The 27,710-nt window shown below is 45.6% G+C and overlaps 1 protein-coding gene across 4 annotated transcripts in view; it reads right to left on the minus strand.

The window, feature by feature from the left end:
• FGFRL1 (fibroblast growth factor receptor like 1) overlaps positions 1-26,559 on the minus strand; it is a 167,652-nt gene extending 141,093 nt beyond the window's left edge. Inside the window, exons 1-2 of one of the 4 annotated variants that reach the window (XM_059845371.1) lie at positions 26,373-26,559; positions 24,918-25,027 (exon numbers count right to left, since the gene is read on the minus strand). In XM_059845371.1, coding sequence (XP_059701354.1) covers positions 24,918-24,978 — 61 coding nt within the window. In that variant the 5' untranslated portion in view covers positions 24,979-25,027; positions 26,373-26,559. Of the gene's footprint in view, positions 1-21,537; positions 21,679-24,917; positions 25,028-25,405; positions 25,539-26,096 lie in introns of those variants that run through there. The other 3 variants (XM_059845369.1, XM_059845370.1, XM_059845372.1) reach the window with 3 other exon arrangements.
• Positions 26,560-27,710: the final 1,151 nt, after the last annotated feature.

Raw genomic sequence — 27,710 nt, forward strand, 5'->3', positions numbered from 1 at the left:
TGCCTGGTCAGCCCAGGAGTTTCACTCTTGAAAGAGTCTAAAAGATAGACTCAGCCATCTTCTTACTCATCTTGGGGTAGGACTAAAATTCATCCCAGATTTTTGGAGGTCCTCCCTGCTTGCTGTCCCTTCTTAATGCTCCCTGCTTTGCCCAGCACACTGAAATCCTTACACAATCCAAAAGTAACCTCCAGTTCCAGGAGACTTTGTGTGGCTGGTGAACAAGGTCTAACATGATCCTAACTCCACTTTATCTGGTCAAAACAAGGATGACCCAAGAGGAGAACCTACAGTGGTGGCCTGAAATTGCCATGGGTTTCATCCTACTCCTTCCACTGCCTCAGACAGACTCTGGGAGTGCAGACTGATTGCACTTCCCCACACACTTCAGTTCACTTAGAGCACAGATTTTGTTCCAGCAGAGAGCCTTCCCAGCATCTCTCTAGCAGACAGGGAAAACCCTCACAAAAAGAGTATTTTTAGGAGCTGTTTCCTCCTATCAATCTGAAGAGCAAGTGGCATTTCCCTATCATTAGCCCAACAAAAATAGAAAGCACGAGGCACCATAGTGTCAGACCTCTCACTTCATGAAGAACTCAGAGGCCCAGGATCTTCCACACTCAAGCTCAGACTGCAAAGATGAAACCAGGAAACCCCCAACAGCACCACAAAACCATTTGTATGCCCCTATGAACTAAGAGAGATCTAAGTTCAAAGCACCACTAAAGCAAAAACCCAACTGACTTCTTCCTCTCCTCGCTGTGCAGTCATTCTGATGTGGTGAGAAGGAAGATTCAGATCATTATATCACCTGAAATATTTTGTTGCATTACTTTTCAGCAGTGCAATGGATCTGATTGGCCCAGTACAGGCAAAGAAGAGTGAGATGGCAGCAGACAGCCAGCAGCAGGAAAGGATGCAGGGAGAGAAGGGCCTCCAAAACAAAACTCAGTGGAAAATACCGTTTTTATATGAAACAGCCTCTGCTGACAAATAGTTCTTTGTCCCAACACAAAGAGCATGCTTCAGGCATGAGTTGCTAAGACAGAATTTCCCCCATGCAATTCCCTGCTCAAGATATACTGCAGAAGCCAGTACTGCCTCCATGTGCCCTACCTGCTCTGGGGTTAAGACAAAACATTTCCAGTTGTGTCCTTACATAAATAACTTCTCCATTTCATGCATTGATCTACTCCACTTTTGCTAAGACAAACCCAAAACCTTCCTCCAGTCCCACTGAAGTGAGAGGGCTGCTCTGCTGGAACTCAGGAACCACTCTTCTCCTCAAAGCCTCACCTGTGTTAACTGAGGCTCAGAAAACATTGGATAAAACATAATGTAGCTCTGATCAGGCCACAGTAATTGACACCTTAAATTTCAGCATGTAAATTAAGTTTTAAGAATTGTGTCTCCCCCCCCAAAAAAAAAAAAATCTTAAGTGTGGGGGCGAAAAATCCCAAATTTTTGTCAGTTTTCTTTCATGGGATATGAATGACATCCTAAAAGATGAATTGATAGAATAGAATAAATTGTATTTTAACTCTGAGATCAACTCAATACTGTGAAAGCTATCCCCAGAAAACTGGAGTCAGGTTTATCAGACATTAATTACCTACATTAAAAAAAAATAATCTCACCTCTTCCTAGAAAACAGTGATTAAAAATAATTGATAAAGAAGTCATAAAGGATGAACACACATATGCATTCACCCTGCTCCTTACTAACCACAGCTCCTAACAGGAGATAATGGAAGCTGCTTTCAAATGAAATGTCTAAATGGGCCTAGAGCTTGTTTTCTCCAAACTCAGCCAGGCATTACTGCTGCCACAGCCACTTTCAATCAAGCTTTTACTGCAAAGGAAAACAAAGGAAGAAGTTAAATCCATGGGAGATTTCCAATGAATACTTAAAAATCTTTTCATGGGACAGAGTGAGGGAACTCTGTACCAGCAATGACCTCAGAAATCTTGTGAGTTCACTCCATTGCAGGCTGTTCCCTCTCTCCCCTAGATTTTAATTAGCTAATTCAAGGCCTTGTATGGAGGAGGAAAAAGTAGTGCTTAAGCAGCAGAAAGTTCAGCTGAATTTGCTGTGTGCTTGGAATTTAACAGACAAATACCAAGATCCTTTTGGGAACTGTCATTTCCCACAGTTAAAGGTGGACATACTTGGAGCCACTTGGAGCCTTTCAAAGGACCAGGGACACAGGGAGTGTCTTTCTTATACCAAGAATTTCCTGAGATTTGTGTGCCATCCTGCACCTTCCATGGGGAGAGCTGCTGCCAGGCCGTCCCCCACAAAAATCTGCGCCTGTGCAGACACACAACACACACCAGAGGCATTCTCCCTGTGTGCCTGTTTCTCCCCCCACAAGCTCTTTTCACCAGCCTGAGGAACAAAGCCAGCAGCTGAAAGATCCAGCAAAAGTGCCTTGTTACGCAGAAGAAAGAGATACTTTAACTCAGCTGTCAATAAGTTTTGCCCATTTACATGTGTGCAGAACACTTTGAATAAATTACGTTTCCAGGATTTAGCTCCACGACAGTGGCCTAACAAAAGGGGACTTACAGCTCCAGGGGAAAGGAGGGAGACGAGGGGGAAACACATTCTGCACAAGACAAAATCCCTTCCAGAACCATGAGGGCAAACTGGGTTGGCATTTTCCTCTGATGAGCACAGCTTTTACATCACTTGCAGTCTATTTTCAGACACATTTTCTGCATTTGCATCAAGCACAGTCACTTCCACATATGGTCTCTGTGGGGGTGAGGATGGGATGGTTTTGCTTTTTTAATTACAGACACAGCAAAAGTAAAACAATGGGAGAACCATAGGGTGCTGCTGATGTCAGGTGGAGCTGTGCCCCTCAGGGGACCAATTTTACTTGGAGAGTGAAATCTGCTGTTCCAGCTTTTAGCAGAACCAGCAGCCAACAGAAGCACTTACAAGACACTGGCTGGGGTTTGTGTCTTATTTTAAATATGCACACGTGTCCCCAAGTGACTACTCTGAAGAAAATTTACCTGTGGGGAGTAAAGGAGAGGAGGATGCAGTCTGTTACATCACCATTGGGCAGGAAAAGCAGCTTTCTCATGGACCAGTACTCCTACACCAGGGGAATCACTTCTGCATTTTCCTGAGCAAGACACCCTAAAGAGGAAAAACTCAATGGGGTAAAGTCAGTGGGATTATTATGAGAAAAAATAGGAAATTAAGTTTCCTGCTTATTGAGAGAAGACTACCAGATAGGAGAGTCTCACCTCTATCCTTTATTGCCTGCAGGGAAATAATCATATAGAGAGGTGCTAGAATGGATTTAATCAAACACAGGTTTGTGCCCACATAAGAGATCCAGCAGATGAAGCTCCCAGCTCTGTGCCAGGCAGGACAGACCAGCTACTCTAATGGTACATGCTGATCCTCACATCCTTCAAATTGTAATGCCATGAAATAAAGCCTGGCTGCATTCCAGGATTGCACTGGTTGCTGACTTTAATAAAAACAAGTGAAGTAAGATAGATCCATGAGGCTGAAACTCAGGCAGGTTCCCCACAAAAACAGCAACTGGAAATACCCCCAGCTGACAGGCTCCACTGTGCTTTGATGGCAGCAGCTTGGGATGGGCAGCCAGAAAGACCTAAAGACTACCCGAAACCTCCCTCCTCAAAGGCAGCAAACATGAATTCCTGACATCCCTGATATGAAAACCAAATACACTGAAAGCAGGAGAAAAGGAAACCACCAACATCACAGCTTCATGTTTAATATCAATGGGAACACGCAGAACCTTTCTTCACTGCTTCAAACAAATGAGTGACTCATTGCCTTTGCAGCAGCAACCCTCACAGCCACTGCCAGCCAAAGAAACAACGTGGAAAAAAGAAAAACCCGTGCCTATTAGGTGAGTTCTCTGCCCCCAGAACCCACCAGTGAATGGTGCTTGACAAATGATACAGCAAATTTCTCACAGTCCAAAATACCCTCTCTGCAATTACCACCTGGAGCCAGTAAAAACCACTGCCAGAAGCGTGCTGATTTCCATGCCCTTAATCTTATCTGTGGAAGAGGATCCAGGGCATCAACTTCACTGCTGTTTCCAGGAAGAGGAGCCCTAATCAAGCATTTCTGCCCATGAATAACAGACAAGGAATGTCTCCACTTGGCCAGCAGTAGCCTGTGAAAAATTAAAAAAACATTGTAAAATCGGCTTTGGAAGCAGGGAGAGCTGTGGGTGATTGCTGTCTTATCTCCACCAGTCCAGATGCTGGAAAGGCAAGGCTGACCCACAGACAGCTGTTGCTCTGAGACAGCCTGACCAAATCCACAAAAGAATGGGTCTATGATGCTGGGTGGCCATCACCCAAAATGGAGTTCTCTGCTAACAGGAGTTTGGTTTTTTTGTCTTTAACAGAGTTGTAATAATCACTGATTTTCTTAAAGCTTCAGCTGCTGTGCAATGCAGAAGTTACAGTCAAAAAACACCCATGTTGTTCAGAGAAGTCTGAAAATGCACCAGAAATAGTCAATTGGTCAGGTATGAACCTGAGACTAACCAGACCCAGACTGAGGACTGGCCCTTTAGCTCTGGAAGACACCAAATGGGACAGACTGACTTTTACTAGAGAACACCCCTGAAAAAGAAAAGCAAGTGTTAACAAGTCCTCTTTCATGCCAGCTGAGTCTGCTCATTCCCAACCAAACCCCCCAAACCCACACGCTTAGCAGAGAGTGCTGCATCTTCCAGGAGCAATTGCTGATGCTGGAGTGCCTGCTCCTAAGCAAGTAAAAACACTTCCAAGTGCACATGGGCACGCAGGTTTTGCCATGGCCCTTTCTTAGAGATCTGACAACACACAGCAAAGGGTCAGCAGTTCTCTCTGGAAGGCTGTGTTGATATCTGCTGCAAGATAACGCACCCTGAAGTCAAAGGAACTTTCTTATTTTCTAGGCTTGTTATCAGTTGTTATTGTAAGTTGAGCAGTACTATGTCAAATGCCCCTTCGTTCTGACCTTCCCATGGGCAGGACCCACTAAGATCTCACGGAATGTGAAATAATCATTAATACACTCTCTGGCAGTGCTAATAAATCATACAGCTCAACGTCTTTTAACAAAGCCATAAAACTCTACCAAAGACACATCAATAAACTGCACACTGCAGAACCATTCCACCCCCAGCCTCTTCCCTCGCATTCCAAAAATGCAGAAAAGCAGCAGTGACGTTGGCTCCATCCTCTAATCCCCAAATCCCTCAATTACACCAAGGGAGCTGTAGATAACACAGATTTAAAGACCTAAAAGGAAGCTTCTTTCAGAGGTAGAAGAAAGGTGTTATATCAACAACCCTGGGTAATGGATTCATTGACTATGACACTTCTCCCTGTGCAGACAGACAGGCAACACAGTGTCTACAGACATTATGCCTCCCATTCAGAGAGGAGTTTGGTGGTACCTGAGCCTTCTGCAATGAGCTGAATCTCAGGCCATAAGGAAAAGTTTTGCCTGTGTAAGGAAATGGGCTGGCTCACATACTAATCCTTCTAACTCTCACTGAAGCCTGAGGGTAAATTCACATATATTTGGCTTTAAATTAGCCTTTCCTTTTGGACTTCGAAGAAGCTATTCCTGATTGACACCAGAACATGCTCAAAACCAGATCCCATCAGCTCTCCTTCACCTCTTAACTTCAGACACACAGAGCAGAGGCACCTGAGGGGTCCCTCATCTCTCTTTATAGGAGGAAAATGTGCTTTTAGGGCATAAGGCATCTCAATCTCACAAAGGTAAAGAGTGGGACAAACAAATCATGTTCTGCAGCACAGCAGGGGCTGGATGAGCTTTTCTCCCTCCCCTTGTCAAAGGTACCAGTGGGGCTCTGCACAGAGCAGTTTCTCTTGGTGGCATTTTCCAACTGCTGCCACAATTGGATGCCCCCTTTCATGACAGTGGGACTCCAGGCCATGGTGTCCATCTTTTGCAGCTCACATGAAGCAGGAGCTGCTCTATCAGGCCATGGTGAAGGCCACCAAGTCCTCTGTGTGCATCACCAGCCTTGTCAGCAAGGGCAGGATTTGTAGCACTAACCCAGAGAGGGAAGTTTTGCTTCCAGCTCCTGATCCACCACCCACAACTCCTCCTCCTGGATCCAGCTACAGTCTCCCTGCTAGGACTCTAAAAAAAAAAAAAAAAGTTGTTTTCAGGGTCACTGTGAAATGCTGTTGTTTTCAGCAAGCAGAACTGCCTGAACCTAATTTACTGTACATCCTGTCTGTACTTCACAATGAAAACACCACGCAAGGCTGCAGGTCAGACCTCTGAGCCCCTCCTGCTTGGGATGCTAATTCCTGCATGGTGATGAGAAAGCCCCAAGGGCTATCAATCCTTCCCACTCTATAAATATATAGAGTGTATATTTTGTGATAGGGAGTTGGTATAAATTGATCACCAGGAGGAAGGAAAACCACCTCTTCCCTTAAATACATATGGTATCACACACATAGGAGCAAGGAGCCTGTGCCTGAAGCTTCCAGACTCAGCTGTTTTGTGGACAGTAACCAAAACATTTCACAGGAATACAGAGCAATGTCCTTGGATGTTTAACTGCAATGTGTCCTCAGGCAAGAGCTGGGGGCTCTGGGTAAGAGTGACTGAGGATATTAAGCAGCTATGGAGTGAGACAGGGCCTATCCAGCTTTAAAAGCTCATCGGGGGGGAAAAAAGCTCAGTGGGAACTTGCCTGTGATTTTAACCTGTAGGCTTTAATTACTGGCACTGCATGCAGATATGCATGAGCTATATATGACTATGGCAGCATCACCACTGGCTATTCCAGGAACTTAAATATGGCCAGGACTCAGCTCTTGGGCACGTCTAAATTGAGGTGTCAAACTCCCAGTACAGTCTGCAGAGAGATGGTCAATACTGGCCCAATGCCCTACTTACAAACATCTCCATCAGCCTGGAGAGCAGCTCAGACCACAACACATAAATGATGTTATCCATGAGCTGAATACTTCTCATGGTGCAGGGCAGCATTCCCATGCCTGGTGGGGTGAGCCCCATGGAGAGGACAAAGGGGTCCCCTGGAGCCCCTTCCCCACTTGTACCCACCTCCTCACACTGCCCAGCGGTGCAGAGGCTCCCTGCCCATCCACAGACTCACTGCAGCAGCCCAGCTGGATCAGAAAATCATCTGCAGACCTGCAGATGCCATGGGATCAGTTCCACCTGAGCAGGAGCACAGGGAGGGAGCCCAGCCCGAGGGTTCCTCTGGACTGTCCCAATGCTCCTTGCAGGCAGAAGGCAGCATGAGAGGGGAGGCAGTGAGGGGAGCCCTGTGGGCAGGCAGGAGTTTTCAAGTTTTCAGAAACGCTTTTTCATTCTCACTAAATCCTCTATCCAAACTTCTCCCTTTTGCTAAAAGTCTTTGCAAACACCAGCAAAACCTTTCCCGTTAATCTTTCTCCATCTGGCTAAAACAACACAGACTGTCTGTCTCCAGGGAAGGCTGTCACAGGATATGGGGGAGGAATCTATCATTTGTAATGTACGGAAATATAACTTACATCTATCAAAGGCATTTGCTGCAAAAAAAACAAATACCCAGCAGAGATTGGGAGGCCAAACCCTCATTGCCTTCAAGCTACTGTGCTTAGCAATGGTGTGAGCAACAGCCTGAGCAAACCCAATTAATTTGATTTGTAGATTGCACAGATTAGCAATTGTGCTCCAGTGGTAAATCCCACAAGGAGCCTCTCTTGCTTACGTTTCTGTTCAGCTCCTCATTTGTTACCTGAATATGTAAAGGCACCTATCTAAATCCTTTCCATTTCTTTACTGCCAGGCATGCAGCCCTGGCTTCCAACAGCATCTTCCGACCAGGATCAGTCCAGATCTCTGCAAATTTTAGTTCTGAAAACTCTCCAATGTCCATGTCAGGAATATAAGCAAAAACCTTGACCCTGAGGCACTGAGTGGCTCAATAGAGCTGTTTACAGGCAGTCTGAAAAACAGCTGACCTGTCTGTAGGACACTATTTCTGATGGGCTTCACTGTAGCCACCAGCCATACCAGGGCTTCTGCACCCTCCAACACCTCTGGCTTGATCCAAATTTTACATTTAAAGTGTTTAGATTCAAGTGTGAGACTCTCTGCATGATAACAACCCAAAAGAGGGCTATCTAAGCAAAAAAGAAACACCTCAGTCTGAAAACTGAAAATGTTGCATGACCTACTGTTAGAGGGAAAATTACTCTTTCAGTTTTATCAGCAGTTATGTCTCAAGTAAAAATGCCTGATGAAGAAGTATATAGTCAAAGCTGCATGAGATTCTAGTAACATTTGTTTAAAGCCAGAGATGTCCCTTTAAAATGAGGTCTGTGAAGCTGGGGAAAAAAAAAAAAAAACTAAAACAAACAAACCAGTGAGGACAGAGGGGTAGTGAAAGATTTTTTCCTAGTCTTTTAGTACTATATCTACTAAAGAAACATGTTCTGCTGGTTAAAATAAGAAAAGCAAGATTCTACTGATATTGACTGGATTTCAATATTTCTAAAAACACGAGCACTTCATAAATACACTGAAATATTCTGTCATCGCCAGACAGAACATGCCAGTTTTCTATAAATATAGACATCTGGCAGTGGTTTCTCCTACTGCTAAGGATTTCTGGTGTGAAGAATGCTATTTTGTAAGCAAATGCATGTTGGAAATTAATTTCATATGCGACAGGTTACATTAAAGAGCAAGAAAGATTTGCTGGGCAGAAGCACGTAACAAAACCAGCGTTCCCAACCAGTGCTCCTGACCCTCTCTGTGAGGTTGCCTTCACAATACTGTAGGCATAAAATATGTTCCTCCAAGCAGTGCTGTGAAGCTTAATTAAAGCATGCCCTCAAATTGCATTGAAATTTGAAAAGGGCACTTAGTTTGGCATTGTAATTCCAGCCATGGTGAAACAGCACTGACAAAACTATGAATATTAAATATCAGCAAGTAAGAGCCTGCTTGGTACAAACCACCTGAGGGGTACCACAAGCAACAGCCAGGATTATAAAATCCAGTGCTGTAGGGCTGTGCCATGACTTTTAGTCTTTCCTTTTTTTTTTTTTTTTTCTTTTTTTTAAATAGGATTTCCAGTCATATCTATGTCCTAATCTGACCCATGGTACAACCATCCACAGAGTTGCATCAGACAGAGGGCAGGAAGAAATTCTTTATTGTGAGGGCAGTGAAGCAATGGAACAGGTTGCCACATCTCTGGAAGTGCACTAGGTCAAGCTGAGGGGGCAACCTAGAGGAAGGTGTTGGAACAAGATGATTTTTAAGGAGTCTTCCAACCCAAACCAGTCCAGAATTCTATGATTCTACAACACTGGGGACACACAGGGTCATTACAAAGAGGGAAGGACAGGGGGAACACCTTACTTCACTAAGGGCTCACCTGGGCTGAAAATGGACCCTAATATCTCACTCTAAGGGTGACAGAAGATCTCTGTGGAAGGGCATGGGCTGCGTTTTCTACCCACATCTGCTTTGCTCTATAAACTCCCTATCACAAAGTTATTAGCATCAGCAGATAGATCAATTTCTGACTGGAAAATTTTCCCTTCTGGTTAACATAAGCCAAGCATAAACACTCCCTCAGAGGTTAACAAAAGCCAGCAGCCCAAACAGGGACAACTCTGCAAGAAAAGGGGAGTGGGAGTCAGGGGGAAGTTGAAAAGACAATTAATCACAGGGTTTCATACACCTTAACACATTCCTGCCAGTGATCAGGCATTTAGAGCGACTCTGTATTGCTCCTCACCCCCTTGGAGACATCACAACAGACCCCAGAGCCATCCTTGGCATCCAGCCCCCACTGTCCACCTTCCCCACTTCCTTCAGTAAACATCACTAATTCCCCAGCTCCATCAGACCTTTTTTTTCCTTCCAAATCAGCCTAAAAGCATTCTGGTACCAAAGACAAAAAGAAAAGCAGGGAGGACCCACTAAACCCAGAGTCTCCAGACAGCTCTCAGCGCCTGTCAAATGCTTGCTAAAAAATCCAAATAAAGACAAACCCAAGCAGCCTTGATACCTTGTGTTATCTTTGCAGGCTGGCTGCTGCCTTATCAGCTCTGACAGAACCCAGCATTTAAGAAAAATTCAGTAGTCTTTGGGTGGAAGTTAGTTCCTAAAAAAAACATGCAGCCAAATTGCTGGAAGTTGGTACAAGAGGAGAGGGTGAGTGGGTAAGAGACAGTCTGAAAGGCCCCACTCTGGCCTTGCTGTTCCCTCCCAGGAAACACACTGCCATGTAAGATTTTTAATTATTTATTCCATAATTCACTCCTCACGTTTCACATCCACTGCACAGGCCAAGAGCCACAAGGGTGAACAATGGCTCCAAATGCTGCTTGCTCACATTAGGAATGAGAATGGAATGGAATTAGGATAGAATCCAGGCAAAGCCAGCAGCTCTTCATACCAGGTTCTCAAGCTCATCAGAAATGGCTGAAGATCTTCTGATCATAACTGATGCTGGTCTTAGTGTGCCACTGCCCTGATGGGGAGGACAAAGATGCTTTGTCCTCATTATCACTTATAAAAAAGATGCTCTCTTTTTGGATAAAGTCTCTGTGGAAGGATTTGGATATCATGAAGCACTTTTTTCATTAAAAGCAAAAGTTCTGTTTGCTCTCACACATGCCTCACAGTGCACAGTGCATTTTGGCAGCCCCCTCACACAGGAGCTGGACTTTTCCTATGCAAAGGCACGAAGGTCCTGCTCTTGAAAAAGTTATAAAATAGTTATAAAACACCTTTGTTTGACATTAATTGATGGGTAGAGTGAGTTAGCAAGAGAGGAGCTGTCTCAAAGCCAAGGGCTGCTTTTCAGAGTCTCATTTGTAATGTGACAGGGGGAACAGCTGGGGGAAGGAATCAGCCTCTTGTCAACCCCAGAGGGAAGGACAAACAGACAGACATTCCCTGGGGAGCTGCCCTGGCATTATAAGCCCCTCTGACAGAGGGTGAGTGGCTGTCTGCCTCTGACCTGACCCCTTCTCCCCCAGAGAGTCCTCACAAGTCTTCCTAAACAGCTAGAAAACCTGAAGTGATACAGCTGGGCTCCCAAAATGACCCTTTTCCTTTATTTTATTTTTAATTTTTGCCCAAGATAACACTGCAGGGAAGGCAGAGGAACAAAGCAAAGGGAACTGCAAGGGTGGAAGGTCCTCAGCAAGTATTTCTTTAAATACAAGAAATCTCCAGGTGTTTGAAATATATGCCCAAACACTTGGAAAAATGGTGCTTGAACAGAGACTTCTCTAATTGCCCAAGTGCACTGAAATCCTTGGGTTTGGACCTCCCCTTGTGTGCCTCCAGTGTTGTGCTGCAGGGGTTCAGTGGATCCAAACTGGGATGAATTCAAATAGATGTGTCATACACTATTTTCCGTGTTTTATTTGACTTTAATTACTTCTTAGCAGTACTGCTGTTTGAAAAATCTTTCTCAATTGAGGGTGTTGGTTCTGCCTAGAGCTGCCTGGCCCTCTTCCACTGAAATGCCCTTTCAACAACCACCAGAAGCCTTTGCAAGGAAAATGAAATCTTTTGGAAGATCTCTTTTTCTGTGACTGTGTGAAAATTTGCCTCTCTCAACTCTCTTTCCTTCTCCCAGATTTTAGGCTGGTTGTTATTTCCACCTTTCTAGAAGGTAAAAACCCGTGGTGGGCTCCAGCAGGATGTGGAGCAACACTTGGGAGCAGTCAGACCTTGCTGGCAGCATGGATGAAGACACTTTAATGATGAGGATGATAGTAACAGTAATAATGCCTGAATAATCGGTGTATTCTTTTTCCATTGCAGGACTTTTGATGGTTGTTTCTATAAAAGATAAGCATGGTGTAATGCCATCTCTCCCTGAAGTCAATGGTGCCTTGTGCCCAGCAAAGAGGGGAAAACTGAACTTGCAATTCACACTCACGTACCCCAGTGGGTGCTCAGTGCAAGGCTCCAGCCTGTGCATGAACAAATGCTTACATCTGTTTGCATCTGGGCACTGAAACAACCTCTGGGGCAGAACTATTGGCCTGGTGGGTCTGTATTGCAGCAGCAGCAAGAAATCCTTATCAGGGCAATGCCTGCTTTGTACAGGGTGCAAAGGCACCTCACCATTCTGGGGGGTACATGGTAATTAAAACTCAGCTGACCAACGGGTCTGGTTTTGGAGGTGCCCTTGGTCAGAGTAAAACCAAGCCTCCCTCCAAAGAGCTGCTGCATTTAACACTGTAGCTGTCTGCTCTTGGTTCTGAGTTCAACAGCCCTTACCACAATGACAGCACTTTGGTGCAATGAGGACTTCCAGGTACTAACCCCAATCTAAAATAGTAACAATAATAATTAATAATAATAATAATAATAATAATAATAATAATAATGATAATAATAATTTTTAAAATCACACCAGCTCTATTAACACCTTTGCCTTATGCTGTGTTCATCATACCATCCAAAACCCCTGCTCACTTGCTGAGCTGTTCTCTGAGAGCAGTATTAAATAGCTCAGTTGCAGTCCTCCTCAAGCTCTACCTTAATAGTAAATACCCTCCAACACATGCCACAGAGGCCCTGAGTCAGTTTTAACACTACAGCAGAAAACCTGCTCAATTAATTTGCAGCATTTTTCATCTGCCTCAGACAAGTTATTGGGTTTGAAGTTTGGGGTTATTTTGCACTTTAGAGTATCTGCCTTACCCTTGCAGAGGTAAAAGGGAAAGCACCTGTAAGTACACAAAGAAAAATATCCAAATCAAAATGCCATTAAAATTCATTCAGGGTTATTCCTTGCTGCTGTTATTTCAGTTAGTCTCTGATAACTAAGCTGCTCCCTTTTTTTCTTTCAAACACTTGTCTCAGTGAAAGTCTGATGATGTTTTTCCTTCTGGAGAAAGAAACCCCAGGGATGTATTTTCAACCTCCCAGCTCAGTGTTTCCCAGATATTTTGAAACAGGCAGGGACTGTTGCCAAGATTCACATTTTCCCCAGATCACCACACACCCTCACACTCTCAGTTTAAAGCCATCACAGATGCAGGGATGGACCCTGGAGTGGTTCTTACTGCCCCTGTTCCTGCTGTCCTTCTTGCAGTCCATGAGCCAGCAGGGGAACCTACACTTGTCCCTCTTGCATTGCCCAAGAGGGACCCATTGTCCAGGTACAAGAAGGTTTGGCAGATTTTAAAGCATATTTAAGAAAAAAAAAAAAACCTTTTTCTGTCAATAGGTAGAGTTATTGAGTACCAGGTTCTGCTTCTCACACCTGTACCTGAGTTTAGTCTTCCAATGCAGAGTAAGCCCAGCAGCCTTCATATGGATACTGATGGATACACCAGGATCTTTCCCCCTTTCCAAAAAACTGGATCAAGAGGCAAAAGCCACAGCTTCTCCAAGGTGCTGGGTCATGTTTCAGAAGGTTAAACATGTGTCAATCACCCCTGGACAGAACTCCTGCACTGGTCAACATAAACATCCCCTTCCAGAAATCCCCTAAAAGCGTTGCTGGGGCAGCCCAGCAGCGTTACCTATTTAGCCTGCTGGCTCTCTTATTCTCTCTGGAAAAATATTTTCACCCACAGGGAGTATTTTGGCCAAGTTGTTTTCTCTGCCTGATTTTTGCAACCTGCTGAAGCAGTGTCAGTCAGAAGTTTTGTAGAGACAAAGCCAAGCTTGAGGAGAAACTTCTGGGTGACATCCTACATTCACCTTGGCTCCAGGGTGGATAGCCACTGTGCCTGGACCAGAGGGAACACCTGGTCAGCAGCAGCACTGGTTGCAGCCACCTTTGTGGCCCATTGTGCTTCTCATGGAGCAGCTCCTTCCTTGAAGAAGGCAATCCCATAGGCAGGCCAGCAAACACTGACAGGATTAAATTGCCATTTTCCATTTCTCCAAAATGATCCTTCTGCCTCAGAAGACAAAAGCAGAGACAGAGGAAGGAAGGAATCACCCATTCCCCTATAAAATCCCTCTAAATTTCAAGGGATCATTGAGACAAACAAAATTGTCACAATGCAGAGTGTGAAAGATGCAATCTCCCAGTGCAGAAGGTCCAGCAATACGCTACTCCTGAGCTGAAGCAAGAGCCAAACATGACTTTTCAGTCTTCACATTCACTGCCCCCAGGCTACGTTACATTTTGCCCTGTGGACCTTGATGCATTTGAGATTCCTAAAGAGTCATTTTATAAATGTTCCCATAAATATCCAGTCCTTCAAAGTACTGAGCCTTCCTGCCATAAGTGGGAACAGAAGAAAGGACTTGCTGCCTGTAAGGACATAGATATTCCACAAGCTCAGCCCATGCTCCTCGAAGAATTTAAACCATCACATCTTTTTCCAGGTTGGCTTCCAGCCCAAGTTTCCTCCCCAAAACATCCAAAGCAAGGTCAGAGGAGCTCTCCCCCCAGCGCAAGGGAATTACCAGGCTGGAAGCAAAGGAGGACAAGGACAGGCCAGTGATGGGGTCAAGTTCAGTCATCTTCAGCTGCCATGAAATCACACCTGAAAAAGATTTACTGCCAGGATCTGAGCTGCTGCAGTCAGGAAAAGGAAGGGGAGTCCTATTTGTGCATCTAATGACCCAACTTAGCAGGACAGAAACCAAGTGCTTGACCTTTCCCAACATCATGTGAAGCAAATGCTCCATATGACACGGCTCCAGCATTATCTACCAGGCACAGGTGCATGACTGCAATTAGAAATGACCGGCATTTCACACATAACAGCACCTTTCAACCCAACCCAGCCCACCCAAAACCACTCTGAGACTCAATTACCATTTTCTTCCCACCCAGCCTTCCCAGCTTCCTTGCCAGCTTGAGCAGCACCAAATAATTCCCCGTGAAGTCTCACAGCTGTTATTTGAAAATTAAACTGGAAGTCACAACACCTCGCTGCACGCTGGTAGATCTTACACTTGGCATTTGGTTTATCCCAACACCATTCCTCACCCCCACCCCTAAACCAACTTCCGTGGAGAACAATGCTGCTGGTTTGTGTCCACAACAGATTTATCCCCCCCTTTCCAGCAGCTCACAATGCCCTCACCTTCAAGGGGCAGTAGCTGCTTGAAGCAAAGGGTTCCTTCTGGTTTCTGGAAAGAAAAGGCTGCCCTCTATAATCAGGGTATTGTTCTCCCTAAATGGAGCCAGACTCTGTAAACAAGCTCCTCTGCACAGGCTGGGAGGGTGAATGCCAGCGTGTGTATACATACATGCAGGGAATGTGTCCTGTTCTAAACAACAGTGAATTATGTTAATTCATTTCCTCTGCCTAAACAGTGCTAATAAGCTTCGGGAAAGGAGGAGGAAAAAGTAAACAAGAGTCCATTACAAAAAGGTGAGGGGGAGAGGTAACCAAATAACTCCACCAAATGTCTCCTCTGGGGAAGGACATTCACAGCTCAGACGGGCTCCACACAGCCCTCCCTCTGTCCTGCTGGAGGTGGGAATGCAACAGCAACAATTTCTTTCTTTTCTTTCCAAAGGTTTCAGCCTGTTTTCACGAGTTCAATCTTGTGAAATGGGAAATGAGCCCCCACCAGTGCCCTGATCCACAGTGACTGCATCCCTGGGGGCTTTGCACTGCATGTGATGTGAGTGCTCCAGTGACCAAGCCAACATGAATAGTCAGAGCCTATTTGTGATTTTCTAACAGGAAAATAATTTCACTAAGCAAACTGCCATGCTTTGACTCAAAACCCTGATTAGCACAGTTTGAAAACAGGGCAGCATACTGTTCTGGGAATTAACTTGCTTGACCCCTAGTCTATAATGGCACTCAAATAATCTGTGAGTCAGACCAAGTTGAAAAACTCTTGGAAGACCACACTGAAAGAATTTACTGGATTTATTGGATTTTCTTGGATAAAAGAAAAGTAAGCTTCGAACTCTACTTAGTCTGTGGCCATCAGAAAGACAAGCTTTTTCTCCTGACAGTATCTAGAAGAGGAAGACTGCCTATGCTGAGAAGCACTTTTTGGGTCTCTTTTTAATGTACTGGAAACTCTTAATAAATAGTCAAAATTATTATAAATATGCAGGTCTATTGCTATGATTACTTTTGAGCAGCACCCTTGCAGTAACTTTCTCCTTTGGTATTGATAGGAAAGTAAGGGACAGATTCCTAACCCTGTGAATCTACAATCCTCCTCCAAACAGGAATACTCAAGGGGAGGAAAGCCCTGAATTTAACTTCAATTTAAATATCCAAAGGCTACTTTACCAATTTCATACAAGGACTACTAGTCTGATGTTTCCAATGAACTTCCAAGGACAAAAATGAACCTGTGTAAATCACTATCACAAAATACTGCTTGAAATCCTCCAAATCCTCTCTACTCCTGTTTGAGCAGACAGGAAATCAGAAAAAGCATTTTGCCTTAGGAATACAAGCAGGACTTTGCTCTGGTCTAGATAAAACACTGACCCATCCCCACCTTATGGTTTCTGCAGCTCCTGAGCAAAATGTTCTCACCAGCCTCTACTACTTCTTTGTATCTCAGAAACAATAGCTGTGTGCTCAGAGCAAGCACCTTCAGAGAATAAATCCAGCAATCAGCAATCAACTGTCCAAAGCCACTTCCCTGCACATGCAAATATCTCTTTAACAGGTTTATAATTCCATGTCAGTCAAACAAGGCACAGTAAACACCTGCTTACTGTCCTGGCCATGACTAAGTTGAAAGTTTCACTCTCATTAGCCCTTAATGAAATTAGCCCTGGCAATACTGCCTTTCTGATTGGCTGGGAATAGCAGGGAGGAGGAAAGATACTCATCAGCTCTGATCTGTTATTCTGGTTTTATATTAACTATTGCAGATCGTGATGAACCCTCCCATGGCGTGGTGCCACCCTGCACAGAACTGAAACTCAGCCTGGTCTTATGAGGCTCCAGCTTCTGCTCTCTGGTAGGATTATATATTTAAATCCTACTCACACCTACTCAGCCACAACTCACTGAACCTAAAGGGACTATCACCTTTGTAATCCAACCCTGAACATTAAAATATGAAATGACTTATCAGAGCATGGGGCCTGATCTCCACATGCTGGAGGAGCTGTCAACTCCTCCCCAGTTTTTCCACTTCAAACAGCCCAAAAATACATTAAACACTTCCCAATATTACTCATCTGGATAAAGAGACACTGGTATTGCCACCAAAATGCTGTGTTAAGTCTGCAGAAGAACAGGGAAGATTTAGATTCAGCCAGAAGGTGAGCAAGGTGGCTCACAGCACCCTCTCTCTGAAGGGTATCCACACCCTGCAGGAGTTAGAGCCACCAGTTTAATACTGACTGGTCAATGACAAACAAGCATCCTCCCTTCCTTCCACAGAGTCTGGAGTATCCCTGGGGAGATATTCCACAGTGTTCAGAGGTTCATCCTGTTATTCATTAACCCTTCCATCCTTGACATGCACTTCATACACCTGTAGCTCATCTGACACTTGCCATTGCTTAACCAGCAGTTACAGATGTGTTACAAATCTGTGTTAACAGAGCTGAGAACAACCACTGAGAAAAATAACTTCCTCTGTTACTCCAACTCACACAAATCTCTTGGAGAGGAAGGAGGAGGGAAAGAAACCTGCTCACAGTGCTCCACCATCTGCAGCTGCCTAACTCCAGTGCTTTGGCTTGTGCAGCTTTGAGAGACTTGAACAGCTCTCCCTTTTCCCTTCTTTGTGGTTGATTTGGCCTTGCCCCATTCACTTCTGTCTAGAACAAAGGAGATTAAAATCCATACAAAGCAATAGTAAAACACAGCACAATGAAAGCATCCCTTTTACATTAGAAGGCTTTTACTCAGAGTCACACATTGGTCAAAAGCCAATCAAGTCTCACACCTGTATGTGGGGGCACCTGGGAGGACACAAGAGATGAGAGAGCCACAGCACAGACTTGGAAAAGCTGCATCCCAACATCCCCTTCAAAGTCACACACTGCCTGCGCAAGATCCTCTCTCAGGCACCAGCAGGCCAAAAGAGCAGGGGTACACTAATTAATCTGGACTAAATTTTATCTTGGAGGTTGGCTAATGCAGTTCCCACCATGTTCCTCTCCAGCTTTTCCCCTCTCCCATATCTTGGGCAGAACTAACAAGCCCAAAGGTACCACAGAGATGTTGTGCCAGTCCACATTAACACCTAACTCTTAAGGGGGTATATGGAGCAAACCTAGCAAGGAGAACATGAATTTTTAAAAATGCTTATTGCACAAATTAAGTTCACATTTCCCTATTTGTCTGCTGTTCCTGTGTTTTTATCTGACAGGCATAAATACTGACAGCTCCTAAAATACCCACCCAAGTCAATGCCACACAAGTGGCATCTAGGGTATGACACCTCTTGCATTACTCACTTGACAGGATACCCAAGAATGTATGAATCTCTCATGAAATAAATTTTCCACCTATGAGAAGAAATTATTTTGTCTCCCATCAAGCTGGAAACCACTTGTAGAGAGGCTGAGCATAGAGGTGCAGCCATCCTGAGAAACATTAACCTGCTCCAAGAAGCCTCTGTTCCCAATTTACATTTTTCTTCTTTCCTTAGTGAAGCTCAAAGTGAGTTTGAACACTTAATGGAAGAAGTAGCCTGGAGTTATTGGCTGAATTTCTTCGTGAAAATTGGAGTGGCTGGGATGAAATAACAACGTCAGGTTCCTTGCAGAGACGCTGTGTCTCTGCTGTGATACCAAGGGGACACTGAGTAATCAGAGCAACCAACCAAACTCCACACAGCCCGGGTTTATTTGACTGGAAAAGGGAGGGGAAAAAAAATAAGAGATGGGAATGGATTTAGCAATAAACAGCATACACTCACTTATTAAATAACAGGCAATTTTTGAGCCCATCCAGACACAGAACACTGCCCACAGGATGGCTCTCTGTCTTTGGGGATAAACATCTCTGCATCAACCCAAAGTTTAAAAAGAGAATTTTCAAATTGTTTTCAGTCCTGGCAGCACACGCTCCCCCCATCAGCCAGAGCTGGCAGTCAGTAGCAGCAAAATGTGCTTTTCTAGAATAAAAAATGTGAGTCCAAGCCATGAGGCCAAGCAGGTGAGTGGCACACTTAGCCCAGATCCCCTCTGCTGTCACACATGAGGTGGGTATCACAGATAGTCTCAGTAAGTCCTCCTTCAGGGACGGATCCAAAGCCTATGCAAGTGAGTAGGAGTCACAGCACCAACACTCTCAGGCTCTGAATCAGGTCCTAACCTGTCACAACTGGCATGGGCTGCATCTGCCTATCTCATATCACATCAGGACAGCATGATCAGAGTAATCAAGCTTGCTTTTGGAAATATTTTTCTTTTACCATAGCATCACAGTTGCTATGACAGAGCAGCAGACTGAACAGACTTGCATCAGACAGAGGTGTTTGTAACTTCTGCATTCACACTGGCTCCACTCTCAGAAAGTCTCTTATATGACCAAAAATGTTTCACCTTGCTGCAAAAGATTAGAACAGGTAAACACAGCTAAATAGGTATGGGGGCATTATTACCAGAGAAAGCTGCAAGTAAAGGCTGATTACAGAGAAAAAGACAAGGAATAGAAATTCAAATAAAATGTTCCAAACACTATCAAATGCATTTTAGCTTGAGCACCCTACCAGAAAATACAGGAAGAGGTCAGATGAAAGACAAATTACTTGAAACAAGACAAAATGAAGAGAGTAATGAAAGAAATGTGAGAAAAGAGCATTTCCACCAACTCCTGTAATGCTGGGATACATTTGCACAGATACTTTTGGCAGCTTGGTTTTACAAGTCACTGCAGACACAAGTAGGAGCTTCACATCTTAAGAAAATCAGCTGCACCAGTTCAAACCTCACTGAATAAAGCTATGACTAAAGGTTGTTGGGGTTTTTTTTTTAATTCAACCTAGGCACAAGAGGATCTCTGCATTGTTATTTTCCTCCTTCAGTGGAAATTTTTATCTCTTCCAGTAATTAATCCAAAAATGCACAGGCAGACTCTACGGCACTCACACTATTCCATGACGAGCGTTGTGCACCCAGATGTATCAGTGTCACTTATGGTGAGACAGACACTCAAAAAGGAATTATCAGAGAGGATATTGGAAAAGATCAGCTCTATCAGCCAATTCATGTCAAATGAAAAACTTCACCTCTAGTTAAAAAATCGGCATTAATGGCCCCAAATCTTGAAAAGGGAGTTCCTACTTGCTAGCAAGTGTCACTTCTTTTCAAATTCGAATGATATTTTTTTCCTGAAAAATACATTTTCCTGTAATATCTCAAGTACCACCTCATGGTGTATGAAAGCTGCTTCTGTGGCTAATACTCAGGCTTTGGAGTCCAGCCTTTGCTGTGTGCAAGCTCATCCCAGAAAAGAGACATTTGGATTTGCTGCTTGCGTCTTTTAATGAAGGTCAAAGAAATATATGGACTTGGAAAACAGAGCTATAAAAACTTTAGGGAAAATCTAGATGTATTTGACCGATTTGCTGAGTTTTGTAATATTCCTAATTAAAAACAAATAAAATCAACCCTAATTTTCCAGTATGACGCACACTGAATTTTATGTTTAAACTCGGCCACAATTTAAAGCGGCCGGCGGCTCAGAAGAAGGGAGGAACCAGCGTTTAAAAAAATAACCAGGATTTTCTTAGCTCGTCATGTTGACTCTAGGTACAAGTCATGCTGACAGATTATTCTTGAGCAAGTTCCCCAACAGCAAGATCCAAAAATAATGCCCCAAACTTCTGCAGAAGATGTGCTGTGACTTCCATAAAATCTGAATCAGGCTATTAGAGCTGAACATGCTTCTCTTTCACAAGCGAGAAATTACCTAATCGTTCTATCTGGTAACAACCACTCAACAAGGATAAATGCATAATACAAAAGTCAATAAGCATCTCTGTCACATTACCATTATTTATATTTTCTGTGCTTACTGAAGGACTCTTATAAACCCCAAAGTTACAGAATGGGAATTCTGTTCATCAGAACGAAGAACTCACCTTCCAAGAAATAAAAAACCACCTCTAGCAACCCTTTTCTTCAAAGTTAAGAGAAACCAAAATGGCACATAACATTATTTCTGCATGAAACCATTGAATTTTGATGTGGCCCAATCAGCAAATTCCCTGTAAAGCAGACACCAAGCAGGTTTGCAAGCCAAGGTCGCAGAGAGAAGTGCCAGAACAGAAAGCAATTAAGGTCCCGTTCTTCCCCTCCCTACGCAATGCACCGAAAATGAAATCAACATCCAAACTAATTAGTTTCCAGCAGAATATCAGTTTGCTTGCTAACAGGAGGGTGGTTACTGCTCTTACCAAAAACTTCTAAACATACCATGCAAAATCTTGCTTAAGCCACGGGACCAAGCCAGGCACATCCCAACGTTACCATATACGGTCACCAACGCGAATATGATGGCAACTTGACAGATTTGGAACAAATATTGCGTTGTCGGTCACTGAGATAACACAGGCAGGAAAATATCAGATTGTATTACCTGTGTCCAGCTGGAGGTGTGGCGTGGCAGGAGCTACATTGCTGCAGGACATAGTCACTAAAGGTTAGTGACCCAGGATGGCATTAATCCCTGTAGAGGAGGGCCAGCGCAGGACACTGAAGACTTTCATGCCCAGTATGGGGCTGCTTGGAGAGAGCAGGAATGGAATAACACGAGGGTTGAGCTGGATCTGCACTGTTATCCCAGGTTCAGAGCAGGCATTATCTGTCGAGGCTGGGAACCATGCTGGAAGGCACAGTCCCTCTTAGAAAACCACAGCACACAAATTTTGTTCTCCAAGAGTGGGTTTTGAGCACACAGGCCTTCTAGTCTTCAGCCACAAGGGAAAGAAGGGGCTTGGATATCTACCAAAATAGCTCCTGAGGAAGACTTTTTTGGTACAGGCTCCCTTCAGGAGATCCCTAGCCTGGAATAAGATTGGCCACTGAGAGTTATTCCAGACTAAGTTTTTTGGAAGGATTATTCCAGTGCATTTGCAGGTGTACACAAGCCCTTAGTCAAAGTCTTTCAAAGCCAAAAGCATTGGTTCAAAGACAGGCAGAGCTACCCCACCCCTAATTCCTTCAAACACAGTTCTACACCTGTACCTCTAAAATCAGACCTGCTCTCTGTTTTGCCTGGATACTTCAGAGGTGCCGCCTCTTTCTTAAGAGTTTATCTTGGTTTGCTAAGATATTCCCATTTTTACAGTGTCTTCTACATCAGTGATGATATCCATTGGTGGGACAGAGCCAGCAGGCACAGATCCGACCCTGGAAAAATGCCCCTTTTTCCTGGGAGGTGGAAAAAAATCCCTGCCAGCTAAATCCAATCAGTCATTCCTGCAGGGCCCTTTGCCTTAAAAGGTGTCACCTAAATGAAGATGTAAAAATAATACAACGTAACATTTAACGCAAGATTGCAGCTGAGCATTCAACTGTCAGGAAATATCAAAGCTGGAGAGCGTGGGCAACTTAATTCTGCCCCCTTGTGCAGATGCACCACGGCACAGCCCTCCCCCAAGCACAGGCTCAGCATTCAGTCAGCTTCAAATTAACACCCTAATTACAGCATAACCTAATTTGCCTAAAATGAGTAGAAAAGAACCATCACTTTCCCAGAGAACCTCCTCAGCCACCTTCCTTACTTGATCGCCAGCCAGCAAGCACCCATTTAACTTCTGATGCCTCGGACCAGGAGGTGCTGGCACACTTCAGGCCACCCTTGTCTAACCTGCAATCAGGACACAGATATTAAATGCTGTTTGATCAAAACAAAGAGCCCTTCTTCCTCCAGAGTAGAGCCTCACGACCTCAGGCTGAGACTTGGCTGAAGGTCTGCCTATAAAACCTGAGTGACTGCAGCAGGTAACATTTACACATCTCCAGCGGCCAAAGCCCTTGTATGAGGCGTTCAGAAAAACTCTGCAGGCACATGAAAAGCCTGGCACATTTTTCCAAGAACCTGAAATTATCCCAATGTAAACACCTAACAATTGGAGATATCTGTCAGCACAACGTTTCAAAGTTCTGGGAAGTGTCTCATCTCTGCTCACAAGTTTGATCTTCCATCCATCTCCTTCATTATCAAAAATGTTCTCCTTCTTAAGGAGGTCTAAAGTGGGACTTAAATGTCAAAATTTTGTCTCTGTTTTCACAGCAATGACTCGTTTTTCTTCTCTGCTTCCCCTCTCTTAAATCAGCACACAAATCAATGACATTTTTCATGGGTTTGGCACTGGCTTTTGACCTCTATTTCTTGATAATTTTAAGTAACCAGAGCCATCTCTCCATACACTTACAGGATGGGTCTTTCCAGCTCTGAAAAGTGTTCCAATAATCCAATTATCAATATGATCCTATCAAAGTTATATTTAAAAGACCTTTCCACAAGAAAAATAATGATGTCCTGAAATTATTGCTGTTAATTTTCTGTCCCTTCTTCACACGACAACAGCCCACAGTGCTTCACTTTCCAGGGGCAGTAAGTGTAAGAGCAAGACAATTGCAAACCAAATTTAAACAGGGTCAGCCAGTAAAGGAGCCGATACTCAGCTCACATCAGAGACAAGAATCTTTTTGTCTTCTCCTGCCCACTTCAGATCTTTTCCGGAACTCCACCAACTTCTCAGGTCCATTGCAATAATATACATCCATGAAGTCATCTTAATTCACACACTGCTGCCCATCGCCCACAACTTAAACTGAGTCTCCATTGTAAGCCTTGCCTGGAATTCAGACTTGAAGGAATTACAGCCTATATACTGTTTTCTTTTTCATTCAGCTTCCAGCCAAATCATTTTATAGTGCTTTTGCCTCCATAAAATATTTGCTTGAGAGCCAATGCCAAAAAGAAAAAAAAAAAAAGCAGCGCACTAAACCAAACTTGAGTTTTCAGAGTAATGCTCCCCTTCTCCTTTCCCACCCTCACCCCCAAGATTTATTTTTGGCAAGTTACTGCCCAAGTGAAGGGCAAGTTTAAACCTTTTATTCACAAGTCCTTCACACTGGACAACTTCAAGGTCTTATAACAATTCACAAAACTCTGAGACTATTGGGAATTGCAGCTGGAGCAATTTGCATCCTAAAGTTGTACCCCTATTCTCCTGGAACAATGCAGTCCCTACTTTGTGACCAGAGGCAGGGGAGCTGAAATCCTGGATTCCCATTCAGGCTTCCTAAGGTGCTTTTCTAAGCACCCACCAAGGTACAACACAGGCAAAGTGCAGGAAGCGCCACCGCTCCTTGCACTCTGATCCCAGAGCTTTGCTAAAAGCACCTTGCCATAAAGAAACTCCTTTTTTTCCTACCCCCATCATTCCCAGGTCAACGCATTTCAATTTGCCTCTGGAAGGGGTAACCTGTTTATTGAAATCTGATCAACTGCTGGAGCCTCAGCGCTAAAATACACTCTCGCTGTTGGGAACTGTCATTTGTCTGTCACCGGGGAAGTTAATGGATGTGTTTGTTTAGTTTGTAAGTGGGAATACATGGGGCAGAGGCTGGAGGGATTACAGGAGGGGAGAGGTATTTCTGATCCACAGAGGAATGCAGTTGCTTTTCTTTAAAAATTGTCTCTGTGTTTTTACACAGGCACAAGAAAAGCCCCTGGAAGTTCACCTGTGCCTAAGAGACATCAGCGAAACCACAGCGACCGCGCTCCATCCCAAACGCCGGCCCTGAACCACACAGGTAAGGAGGGGCACACGTGGGCACGAGCCTGCACCTCTGTGCAGATAAAAAATGGGCAGGGGCGAGTCCCTGCTGACAGCAACTCCCCTGGAGGGTCCCTCCGGGGGCACCACGGGTGTTAGCAGAGCCCACGGAGCACAGGGAAGGGACAGAGACACAGGGTGATCGCACCAAGCACGGTCCCCTTACCTCTCGCTGAGTCCGAAAATGCAATTATCCCTGCCAAAAGGAGCGCCAGCTGCAATTCCATTTTGAAAACCAGATCCCGCCGTATCACACAGGCTACTGTCCTCTCAGACCTGGAGGCAGGAAAAAGGAGAGCAAAATAGTTACTGAGGGGGGAAAACCCTGAACAACCCTCAACTTTGAAGAGTTTTAAATCATATTGAGAAGACTGGCAAGAAGAAACAGCAAATGAAAGAGCAACATACTTGTAATTCATTCCTTGGTGCTCAGTGAGTAAAACTTTGCCCTCCTCTCTGCTTTAGCCTGATATAAATCAAGAACCCACTGAGGCCAGTAAGCTCCTCTAAGTTTACAGTTAATGCATAATTCTTTAGTATCCTGTACAGAACCAGTCTGGAAGGCAAACAAAACGCTAGCAAGTGGCCATAAAACAAGATTTCAGGTTAACAATTTGCGGAGGAACTTGGTGGAAGGGGGAGGAGGAATGTTACCTCTCCCATCAGCAGCCCAGAAAACTTTTGTGTTGCTGCTCCAGTGCCCCTCAGCCAGGCTCCGCTCTGGGTACGCGCCTTCCTCCACTCCGAGACTTCTCTGTACAGCACTGATTCCTCCTTTCCTCTACTTCCCCCCACCCACCCCCGGCACGCTCTCTCCACCAACAGCCCCACTTGTTCCCGTGGGCTCCAGAGGTGCGTCCCAAAGCGCAACCGCACTTAATTACCCAGATTCTTGAAGATGCCTTCGCTGCGATACGCACGCCGGGGGAAGATCAGGTTTACATTAATTACACCCTATTCTCCTCCTAAAACTCTCACTCTCTAAACACTGTCTGGATTCCTCACCCTTGTAAACTCCCCGCTTTAAACACCCCGTGCCCCCAGGACACACAACAACCCGCGTTCAGCATCCAGCACAGCGAACACGGCCGCTCCGCCGTTCGCTCCGCCGTTCGCGGCGGGCAGCGGCAGCGGGGGGCGCCGGGGCTCCCCCGGAGCTCAGCGCGGCTCGGCGGTAACGGGATATTCGCCGCCGGGAGTCGGGGTCGCGGAAGGGAGGGACTCGCGGGGAGACACCCGGCGCGATGCCACCTGGTGCTGCCCCGCGCCTCGGCGGCTCCCAGCTGTGCGGGGACATCACCGGCGGGGTGTCCCGGCACGGGGTGGCGGCGCGGGGGACACTTACCTCGCTCGCTGCGGGCTCTAACACCGCGCGCTGGAGCCCATCCCCGCCGCTCGCCGCCTCATGCCCTCCGCGGCCACGGCGCCCGGCGGGCGCTCCGCCGCCGGCCTCTACCTCATCCCCCCCTCCCCGGGGTGCCGGGGGCTGCCTGGGGGTGCCCTCCCCACGGAGCGGCTCTGCCCCTTCACCGGCTTTTTAACAACCTCCCCCCTTCGCCCCCGCGGGCGATTTTTTTCCACTCGAGAGTCACGGGCGAGGAGGTCAGGGAAAGGGGGAAACCTTGTAAATTATTTTTTTCCTGCTTGCCGGGCCGGGCTGAGCGTGTGTGTGCGGGGAGGGACAGCGGGGACCTGCCAGAGCCTCCGGGGCTCCGCGCCGCGGGATGCCCGGTGATGCCGTCCGGCGGCTCGCCCAGCCGGAATCCCGTTTAAGGAGCGAGGGGAGGAGGGGAAAGGGGCTGGGGAAGGGGAGGGGAGGGGGGGGGAGAGCCGGGGAGAGAGAAACCGACGATAAAGCAACTTTCCCTGCAGGGCTTTGTGGCGGTGGGGGCCGAGCCGCCGCGGAGGGCGGCGCGGGGCCGCCCCGCTCCAAACTTCGCACCAATCCCCGGGAGCCCCCGGCAGCCCCCGCCCTCCGCCGGCCCCGCTCCCCTTAACCCTTTGCGGGCGGCAGCGGCCGCTGCGGAGCGTTCGGAGAGGCGGGAGCGCGTCCCGCAGCCCCCGGTGCAGCCGCCGCTCCCGAGCCCGGCACTCTCGGCGCTGCGGTGGCGATATCGCCGTGCCCCAGAGCGGTCCCCTCCCCGCACCCCCGTAAGCCCAGCGGCGGTAGAGACCCCCGACCCCGCAGCCTTCCCGCAGCCCAGAGCCCGTCCCGGCCAAAGCACCCCTCTGCCCGGGCCAGGAGAGAGCCCCGGCCGTGGGAGCCCACCGCGCAGGCAGCCGGGGAGGGACCGGGGCGGCTGCCCCGTTCTGATCTCTCGGCTTGGATGCAAATGATACCAGAAAGAAGCTGGCCTGAACTAAACTAAACCAAGTGGAAAATAAACTGTGGAGATGTCAGTTTCTTATATTAACTGTTACAATTATTTATTATTTACTTTCAAACGTGACTCGGCTGATGCATCCGCTCTTACAGCAAATCACTCTTCATACAGGATCAAAACCAACCTGGCAGAACTGACCAAACAGACTAAACAAACGACAAAAAAAAAAATACTGTCTCAATGGCTAAACCTTCTGTATCTCAAAAGAAATATCATTACTGTTGATGTTATAGTTTCTTAGATCTCTTACTTGATATGCTCCAGCATGAAGACCTCCTTGAAAACAAAGTTGTCTCAGTACTTATTCAATGTGATAGGCACCAGGAGAACGCCTAAACCCAAGCCAAGAATTAGTCTGAACATCTGTCTTATCTGTTTTGTTAGGATTATGAAATCACACCCTCTATTTTTATTGTTATTTCTAAATATTTTTACTGAGTGGTTCCTGACAACATTAAATCTTGAAACAAAATCAGTGTGAAGAACATGTAAGACTAAACATATAAACCCCTTGAGCCAGAAACAAAGCGGCTGACAACACTGGTTTTGTATTTTACATATTTATATCATCATTT

This window comes from Haemorhous mexicanus, chromosome 4, assembly GCF_027477595.1.
Source record: "Haemorhous mexicanus isolate bHaeMex1 chromosome 4, bHaeMex1.pri, whole genome shotgun sequence".
Classification (NCBI taxonomy): Eukaryota; Metazoa; Chordata; class Aves; order Passeriformes; family Fringillidae; genus Haemorhous; species Haemorhous mexicanus.